The sequence below is a fragment of the Marmota marmota genome, unplaced genomic scaffold (assembly GCF_001458135.2).
Source record: "Marmota marmota marmota unplaced genomic scaffold, marMar, whole genome shotgun sequence".
In the NCBI taxonomy this organism is placed as follows: Eukaryota; Metazoa; Chordata; class Mammalia; order Rodentia; family Sciuridae; genus Marmota; species Marmota marmota.
In genome coordinates, this window is record NW_026000222.1 from 17572260 (window position 1) to 17582066 (window position 9807).

The 9807-nt window shown below is 49.5% G+C and overlaps 1 protein-coding gene across 1 annotated transcript; it reads right to left on the bottom strand.

Moving 5' to 3' along the window:
• Positions 1-2171: 2171 nt before the first annotated feature.
• Positions 2172-8404, bottom strand: LOC107151077 (cocaine esterase-like). Its single transcript, XM_048792658.1, has 11 exons — positions 8249-8404; positions 6859-7000; positions 6022-6155; positions 5684-5942; positions 5156-5254; positions 4733-4873; positions 4544-4624; positions 3871-4018; positions 3349-3486; positions 2794-2866; positions 2172-2352 (listed from the first exon to the last, which is right to left on the bottom strand). Coding segments are annotated over exons 1-11 (1383 nt in total). The 5' UTR covers positions 8251-8404; the 3' UTR covers positions 2172-2186.
• Between the last annotated feature and the right edge of the window lie 1403 nt (positions 8405-9807).

Here is a 9807-nt window from a genome sequence, read left to right on the forward strand (position 1 = left end):
GGCATGTTTGCAGCAGGAGCACAATGAATGTTTTCAGCACAGAGTGGAAGGATTATGCATCAGTCCCTATACACTAAAAGGAACTAAAAGGTCTTTTCACCTCTGCAGAGATCCAGTCACCCAGGCTTACCGCTATCCTCGTCTGCCCTCTAGTGTCCAAGATGGGCAACATGGCAATTTTCATCTTCCACCCTAAAGGCCTTGGTGCCCTGTGGTTGGCCTTAAAAGCACTGGGTGAAAGAGGGGACTTTCTTTCCTGGGAAAACTGGTGCCCCATGGAGGCAAGTTGGTGAGAGGCAGGATATAGGGGGAGTCCCAAGGTCCATGGAGTGAGGGACACAGCCTTTCCATGACACAGAGAAAATGCTTTGGAGGAACAAAAGGGCATATTGAGCTTCATTTGGCACTTTTGATTACTGAGATAAAAGATGAGAGGGTTTCTATTGGAGGGGTCAGAAAAGTTTAGGGACAACAATGAGGTGAGAGGGAAAGTCAACACATGGATGCCATAGTGAGTGGGGGATGGTCAGGAGGCTGCAGAGGGAATTCTGAAAGATTTTGGATGGAGAGGTCCTCAGGGACCCAGGGACAAGAATCTCTTCTGCTTTGTGTCTGGACCTCCTGACATGTCAAGACCTCTTCCTGGACACACCCCACAGAGAAACATCTTCACAGCTGTGTTGTGATTGTGTCAGTGTTGGGCTCACAGTGTCTGCAGAGCCACAGAGAATAAGAGGCAACTTCAGGAGACAGGACCCTGAGGACCCCACCTGGCTCTCCAGGATGCACCCAGCTGGCCCAGGCTCCAGAAGTCAATGGAAAAGCCCAATCCTGCTTTTCATAAGTATGGGGCCTGTCACCTCCTTGGGACAGAAATAGATGAGTATGTCCATAGATTGAAATGTTAATAATGGATGACATTTAATCTCCAGGTGGGCTCAGGGATACGGAACTTTGGTTTTGTTTGTAGCCTGGGTGGGTTAGATGTGGGAACTGTAAGTATTTGGCCTGAAAGTTTGTGTGTTGCAAATTCATTCATTGAAAGCCAGTCTCCATGGGCTGGGGATAGAGCTCAGTTGGTAGAGTGCTTGCCTGGCCTGCTCTAAACTCTAGTGCATTCAGTTCTAATGCACTAGCTCAGTCCCCAACACACACACACACACACACACACACAAAATGCATAACTAATAAAATCCGTCTACTATCTGAGATTTGATTGAAAAAGCAAGCAAGCAAACAAGCAAGCCAGTCTGAAAGTGATGAATCATTGGGAGTGGACTGGGTGTGGGAATTGTGAAATAGGCCCAAGACAACTTGTTCTCCCCTTCTGCCAAGTGAGGACATAGTGGGAAGGTGCCGATAGAAATCAAAGCAAGACCTCCCCAAACAACAAAACTGCTAGCACTTGATTCTGGACTTGTCACCTCCAACACAGAAGACAACATATTTGCATTGTTTATAAGCTACCCAGTTTATTGGGCTTATTTATTTATATCTTGTTGGTAGCACTGTGATCAAACCCAGGACCTTGTATATGCTTGGCAAGTACTCTACCACTGAGCTACCCTCCCAGGACTTATTATTTTATTTTGAGCTCAGGTTTCCCCGAGTGGCCAGACTGGACAGAGTATGTAATTCTTTTCCCTCAGCCTCCTGAGTGGCTTGGATTATGGGCATGTGCCACCGTGCCTCACTATATTATTATTGAAGTTGTTGTTGTTGCTGTTGCTGTTGTTGTTACAGGAGCCGGATGGAGTAAAACACTGGGGCTTCTGGTGTACAGGTTTTCTACAGAGGTCCCATCAATATGTGAACATGGGGTACTTGCTGAGGGGTGGGCAAGGGGTTCAGAAAGTAGCAGCTCCACTTCTTGAAACTTCTCTGTCAGCATGGGAGGGTGGCAACTGGGAGGAGGGGTTAGAAGGGGTTGTAGGGAAGGAGAGGGGAGGAAGGAAGCGAGGGACTCAGGTATAATGGGGTGAGGAGGAAGGTGGACATGCATTGGGAATTACTGAGGGTGTCTAACAAGAGAGGACCCATGGTGGAGTGTATGGATGAATAGCTATGTGAATGAGTGGGTCAACCCTGGTTTGTGGGTGGGCATGTGTGGGCACTACAGGAAGACCCCATCACCTAGCACACCACTCTCTTCCTGATAAGGAAGCTAGAGCTCTGTGTGCTTGTCCTCATCTCCCTTTAGCTCCTGGATCTTTTGAGGTAGGGTCTTGGTCCAAGAACTGAAACCTGTGTGCCTTCAGGGCCTGGCCCACAGCAGGCTGGATGTCCAGCTGCAGGTACTGCTGGTCCTGGTTGAACAGTGGCCAGTGGGGTAGGCCCTCTCCGTTGGGGTTCCTGTGCACATGCCCTCCCAGCAGGGAAGGGTGAGGGTCAGTCTGAGCTCTGTTGAACTAAAATCTGACCTTCCACCCTAATTATGCAGCCAGGCGGGCAGGGGTGTTGAGAATGGGGAGAGGTGTCCCGATGTAGGAAAGCAATGACCTCTCACTTGTGTCATTCCACACAGGGCAGAGCAACCTGGCCTGTGTTGCCCTTCCCTGTGAGAGGCTGGCTTTCATGGTAGCCCAGCACTATGGCTCACCCTCTGGACCACTGTACCCAAAGAGACCAGTGACCTGTACCCAAAAAGCACCCTCTTTCAGTGTGGGTCATCCTGTTGGGTAGGGGGCTAGGATGTGATGAAGGACACACAATAGCTAATGGGGTCACCTCAGATAAGGGGAGCAGTGGAGGGCCTGTGTCCCCTGGGAGTTTGCAGTGTGCAGGTGTCCTCACCCATTTCGAGCAAAGTTGGCCCAGTATTTCATCATCCTCCTGTTCAGCAGCTTCTCCTCCTCAGTGAGCTCCACTGTGGGAGGAGGAAGGCAAGGGTCCAGGTCCTGGCCAACTCCATCCAGCTGACCACTCCTGTGCCACAGTCACCACCCCAGCCCCAGGCTTGTGTCCCTCCCCTATCACAATAGTCCTGGGGCCAGGCCCTCTGCTTGCCCAACCTGCCTTTACTACTCCCAGCCTTTAACTGAATCAACACTGGGCTCATCCTTGGCCTAGCAGTTTCCTTCATTGGACATTGTGAAGTCATTTAAGAAATAATTATTCCTTTAACCACCGCCCTCTTCTCCTATGGTAGACACCATGGTTGGGTTGGGAACAGTTTGAAGGAGTATAGATTTGAGTGGGAAAGGTCTAATCCTGGAATGACCTGTTGAGTTGTAATATGATAGACACTGAATCCCATGCTCTCTCTTAGCCCCAGTTTCTCATTGTACCATGAGAGTGATTGCCACCATGTACGCAGGAGAATGCTCCTGTGTAATAAGGAGAATTCACCTCTGATACCATTGATGTGGGATCCAAACACAAAGATGATTTCATCACCATGGTCAGCCTTCACATGTTGTGGCTTGATGTTCTTATAGATGCTGGGACGATGCTGGAACTCATAGAAGTAGACAGGAGCATGGGAACCTGGAGGGTGGACATGATGTGTCACTCTTGGTGGCAAGATTGCTAGGTCCAATGCTGGCTTGAATCTTCACAGTGGCTTGGAAGCCCTGAATGCATCAGAGGCAGTTGGAAGACTCTTTGTTAATTCATATCTTGGACTTCCTGTCTGTGTGGTCATGGGCAAAGTCCTTGATTGCCACTACCTTAGTCCTCTCCTCTGTAAAATGAGTGTGATATCTATGTCTTATTCTAGCCATAAGTATGTATGGAGATGAGGGCCTTCAGGTGCCTGGCACCAGGGGTTGGATAAAGACATGTGTCGGGACCTGACACCAGACCTCACCTGGGACCCATAGCTCTGAGCTGTCTCCTAGGAAGCCAGGATTCAGCTACAGATTCACTCACTCTGATCATGTGCTACTTGGAGTGCAGGCATCACAAAAAAGAAGTCTGCCATCATCTCCTGGAACTGGAGTTGGAGGGTGTGGGGGTCCTTGTTGTCTCTCATGTACTCCTCCATCAATAGGTCAGCACATTCGGCAGGCAACTTCATCTAGTCCAGGGGATCAGGGAGAGTCATGTTAAGCAGTCTCTGGGGCAGGGAGGTAGCCACTTGATGTTGTGGATGGGGTCTGGTGTCGCAACCCCTTGCCCGCAAGGAAGACGCAACTCAGGGATCTTCTTTCAGCAGTTTATTCAGGCCCTTGATAGTTCTTCTTCTCTCCCTCGGATGCCCCTCCCAGCCTTAATAAAGCATCTCAAGCCCCAATGCAAAGCTGCCACGTGGAGCTTTCTCATAGGGTGATGAAAAGTCATGCGCCAACTCTCCCAAATAAGGAGTTGTTTGTCACAGACCACAGCGGAGCCAGCGCCATCTTGTAATGGCGACCATAGTCTGCACGAACGGCAGAAGCGGCTCACCACAGTCTGGGATGTGTCAGGGAACAGGGCAAAGTTGTGAAGCTGTGGGTTGATCCCATTCACAAATGAACATAGATCAATCTTCATTCCTAGACATCATTGAAAAGGAAGATGTCTGGCTGTAGTCTTGCTTGGCACAGATCCCCAGGGGCCTCACCATCTCTGCTGATGTTCTCTGTAGAACAGCTCGCATGGTCTCTCTGTCTATTTCTTTGTGGATTTCAGGGGGGCTCACACCCTGTGTGGTGAAGGGATAGTCTAGAGTTGGGAATGGGAAGACCAGGATCTATGACTTCTAAAGCCGCTCCCACCTGACACTATCGTGGGGTTTTGAGAGGGGACTCACCATGGTAATGACCCAACCATACTCATCATTGTTGACACCAATGATGCTCGGAACAGGGTGAAAATCAGCAGAGGCCAGAAGTTCCTGGGGGTGCCTTGGTAGGAAGGCCCCATCCACCACAGCAGGAATGACAGTGAAAGTCTAAGTGGGCATTCAAGGTACATGATGACAGGAAGGAAAGTCTCTGTTCTAATGACACCTGAGTTACCTCCAACCCGTCCCAACTCAACTAATGATGCTCACACAAACATTCAGGGATTCTACACCTGGTGTAGCATATTTTCATCTCAATTTCCCATCCAGGGCTATGAGGATACAAGAAGACCAAGCCTTGGAAATGAGATCCTTGTTCCACAGTAGAAATCACTGTATTTTCCTTCCACCATAACCCCTGTCTCCTCACTAAAGTCCATTCAGCCCTACCTTGGTAATAGCCAGCATTTCCTGTTCACTCTTGCCCCGCAGGCAGCTCACCAGGGCCTCTGACTCTACTTGCCCACAGGCAGACAGGTTGGCTACCATCTGTAAAGGCATGAAAAAAGAGTGGATCATTTCTCAAGGCAGGGAGGGAGGTGTTGCCTAAGGTCTCAGTGGTGTTTGGTTTACCCATAATTCTCAAAGTGTACCCTGTGTCTATTGCTGCAGGTGTGAAATTCTTCCACATTTCCTGAAGCTCATGTGTCAGCCAAAGGAGCCATCACACCTGCTTACATGGGTCTTCTGAGGACAAGGCCCCCAGGTTGCAGCTTTGCAGAACATAGAGTAAAATCAACCACTTGAGGCAGATGTGTGTGGATTCTGACCTTTGAGTTCTTCAGAAACCCTGGGGTGGTAGCCAGTTCTGGAGATACCTGCATGGTTTTTATTCCCATAAAATAGACAGAGTGGCAGAGGCTCTAAAGTTGAAGGGCGAGGCACCAGATTTGGCCTTGGGTAGTAAAGGATACTCACTGTGGAGACATCTTTAGATGAGCTGGTGATAAGGCCAGGCAGCAGGGCCACCCCACTCTGCATGATGGCACCATGGAAGAGTCCTTGGGACATTGGAGACACCACAAGTGAGGACACACTAGTGCCACCTGCAGACTGGCCAAAAATGGTGACCTTATCAGGGTTGCCTCCAAAGTGTGTGATATTCTGCTGGACCCAGCGTAGGGCGGCCACTTGGTCCAGGTAGCCCCAGTTGCCAGTGGCATGCTGGTCTCCAGTGCTGAGAAATGCAAGGATGATGATCATGGATGGTCCTCTGTCTACTCAGCCTCCATTGACCATCCCTGTCCTAGGCTCACCTGAAGAATCCCAGAACTCCCAGGCAGTACTGGATAGTGACCACCAGTACATTTTCAATGGCTGCCAGAATAGAACCATCACACATGGAAGCTGAGCCCATCACCAAGGCACCACCATGGATCCAGACCATCACCTGCGAAATCAGGAGATATACCATGTGGTGGCCACCCTGCCCAACTGCATCCTGAACACCACTTTGACTTGTGTAGCTACCCACACAGAACGCTAGTAGGACCTCATGACCTAGGGTACTGGTGACACAGTAAGTTCAATTTGGAAGATCAGGGCTCCCAAACTTTGGGGTCTAACCAGGAAACGGAACATGGATCTATTCCTCTCAGAACTACTCTGAAAGGAAAAGAAAACTGATGTTTCTGTGATTATCCCACTTGAACATTAATTTAAAGTGTCATCTAATCTCTGGCCCAAAAAATAATCGATGGTCATGGAATTTAATGATCTTAAAGTGCACCCTTTGGGCACCTGAATGGATCTCCTGAGTACAAGCTGGTGAATTGATCAGTGGGTCAGAACATTTGGCCTCTGAGAGCATCCAGGGCTCTTTGACTCCATGCCTAGGTCAGCTTCCTGCCTGCATAAGAGGCCTTCTTGGAGCTAATAGTGAGAAACTTTTCATGGTAATTCACTCCACAGTGGTGGCCAGCTGAACCTGTGTCTTCCAGTGTCGTCAATATTGTTATGTAATACTTGGGGTCAATCCCAGGCCTTTACAGCATTGAGCTAGCTCTCTACCTTCAACCATGTCCCAAGCCTGCTTCTAATGTTCTCCCAAAAATATTCTCCCACCCTTCACCTGACCATGACTTAACACTCACAGGCAGGTTAGAGCCCTCACGGGCATGTGCAGGCGCGTAGATGCTGAGGTACAGGCAGTCCTCTGACATGGGGATGGGAGGCAAGCTTATAATCCCTAGGTTCAGAGCCTCTATATTCATTGCATCTGCATTTTGCAGACACCTGGTGACAATGGAATACAGTTACTCCAGGGGCTGAGCAGTGGTCAATTGTTGAGGGCTGAAATCATGTCAAGATGGCGCCTGGCAATTTGCCAGGAGGAGTGGTTTGTGAAGCAATGCCACAGAGCCATTAAGATGGTGGAGATTCCTTATTGGCTGATTGCTGTATCTGGATGATGCTAATTGAGTCAAGCTGTGTGTAATTGGTTAGGTATATATACCCCTGCTGCCCTGCAATAAAGCAGTTCCCGTTTGAACCTTCAAGTTGCTTGTCACCTCCCGGTTATTTGCCCAGCTGGACTGCAGCAGTCAATTCAGACCTCAGGTCCTGACTCGATCCCAGACAACCTCCCTCCTTGCTTAAACTGATGCCTTGCCTCACATGATCCTTCTTTCAAGACATTTCCTACTGGTTTCCAGGTCACAGGCTCTGGGTAAGCAGGGATGACCCCAGACCTCCAGGGAGACCTCAAAATGTTGAGTACTTGCGTCCAACTCTTTCTGCGGCTGGGCAATCCTAGCTCTAGGGCCCTATCTGGGAAACACTGGCTGCCTGTGTTGACATTCACCACTTATCCCTGTCCCAATTCAGTCCTGGAACAGCATACATGTCCCCACACTGCTGGTGCCTGAGTGGATGGAGGTTAGTTTTTCACAGAAGGGTAATGGGGCATCCCACAGCCCAACTTGAGGCTCTCAGAAAACCTCACCCCTCCACTGAGTCTCGAGCTATAAGCACACGCCCCTTTCCCTTGGCCCTGTGGGTAGGGTCCCCAAGGATCCACCACTGTTGCCCTCCTCAGGGACCTGCAGCTTCGACTGCTGGAGTCAAGGTCTTTTATAGGTTCAGAGAGCCAAGCCGACCCTCTCCCAGACACATCTCCCCTGGTGGGAGAGAACCCCTGGAGTAAGCCAAATCCAGGGACATGTGTTTCTGCCCTTGTGTTCAGCACCTTGAGCTAATGCCTGTTGGGTTCCAATCGCTGAGGCAGGGGCCTGGCAAAGTTACTCCTGCATTGGAAAAATGAATGTGGGAATTGCCCCAATGCAGAGATATATATTTCTATGTATTTGTTTACTTAGGGCCTGGGTTTCAAAGATGGTGCATTAGGTTGCTAAAAACACATTACCACTGACTTATAGCCCCAGGCCTTGCAGTGCAGTTTAGATGAAGAAGCCACTGCAGCCTGGCTCAGGGATTGTAGTACCCATCCTCATCCCAGCCCTGAGGTTTCCCAGGAGAACTTACATGGCAGGGTGGGAGGTCCCATCCCTCACACCACTCCAAGGTTCAGGGGGCTCAGGGGCTGCAAAGCGCAGTGGTCCTAGAGGTGGCTTGGCAAAGGGAATTCCCAGAAAGGTGTGGACCCCAGCATCGGTGCCCTTCACATGGATGAGACTGCCCCGCACCTGCCCGGTGTGAGTCGTCCGGATGGGGCTGACTGAATCCTGGCCTGTGGGCAGAGAGATGCACTTCAGGCTCAGGTCTCATCAATCAGCTGCTGACCTGCAGCACTGTGGCCTGGTTGGCCCTCCTCAGCTCAGCCTTGTGGAGGGACCCTGATCTGTCAACATTCACTTCAGAATCTTTCTGCCATCCCTGTCCCTATCCCCACCACCACTATCACTCGATCGGGTCACAGCCTATCCCTCCAGGCTCACCAGGCCCCTGTGACTTGCCACCATCCTTGAGTCATATTGGCAAGGTTTCAGCCTTTGAGGACTATAGGCATGGAATGACTGCATTATGCATTGAAAGAAGGATGTGATCCTTGTAGGGCAGGGGCAGAATGGTATGGTTTGGGTATGGTTTGCCCCCCGCAAAGGATCCTATCATGGGTGACAGGTCCTCAGTGAGGTGGTACCTTTCATAAGTAGGCCCTAGTGATTAGCTCAGGACTGCCCTGTGAAGGGATTAATATTAGTCTTTCAGAGTGGATTAGCTCTCACAGGAGTGGGTTAATTCATTTCAGGTGAGTGAGTTTTTCTACAAGAGCAAGTCTGGGGCTGGGGTTGTGGCTCAGTGGTAGAGTGCTTGCCTAGTGTTTATGAGGCACTGGGTTTGATTCTCAGCACCACATATAAGCAAACAAACAAATAAAAGTCCATCAATAACTAATAAATTTTTTTTAAAAGCAAGTCTTCCTCTACAATGTCTATTTAGGCTTCCTCTTTCACCATGTGATCTCTTTCCGACAGTCCTATGATTTCAAGCCATTACCATGTTGTTACATAGCTGAACATCATTAACCAAGACCGAACCAGAGAGGGTCACCTGAGAAGGGCTAAATAAATCTATTTCGTTTATACATCATCCAGTGTTGGGTCAGTTATTCTGTTTTAGCACCCCAAATTGAACTAAGATATGTTCCAAGTCAAAAGGCACACGCATGTCTGTTATCCCAGCGACTCAGGAGGCTGAGGCCAACCACAGAAAATTAGCAAAGTCCTAAGCAACTTAGTGAGATGCTGTATCAAAATACAATGAAAAGGGCCGGGGGACATGGCTCAGTAGTAAAGCAACCCTGGGTTTCACTCAGTACCAAAAAGGGGACATGGGTGGTACGCACCTCTTCCCAGTAACAGGCTTCCTACACAGAATTCCTTACTGGGTGAAATTTCTTTTCATGTAATGTACACAGACAGCAGTCCCAGATTCCTCAGGTTGGTGTTGTGACAGCAATGGACAAAGTCTGCTAAAATGTCCCTGATCAGAGACTTGTTGAGTCAACAGCACATCATCCTTTCCACTCGATGGTGGAGGAAGCTGCACCATGTAAGAGTATGAGGTGACTCAAGTGTTAGGAA

Coding starts and splice junctions, on each gene's coding strand:
- LOC107151077 (XM_048792658.1), bottom strand. Junction 4,625..4,732: donor ATGGTTGGGTCATTACCATG/GTGAGTCCCCTC, acceptor TTCACCACACAG/GGTGTGAGCCCCCCTGAAAT. Junction 4,019..4,543: donor AGAGAACATCAGCAGAGATG/GTGAGGCCCCTG, acceptor CCCCTGGACTAG/ATGAAGTTGCCTGCCGAATG.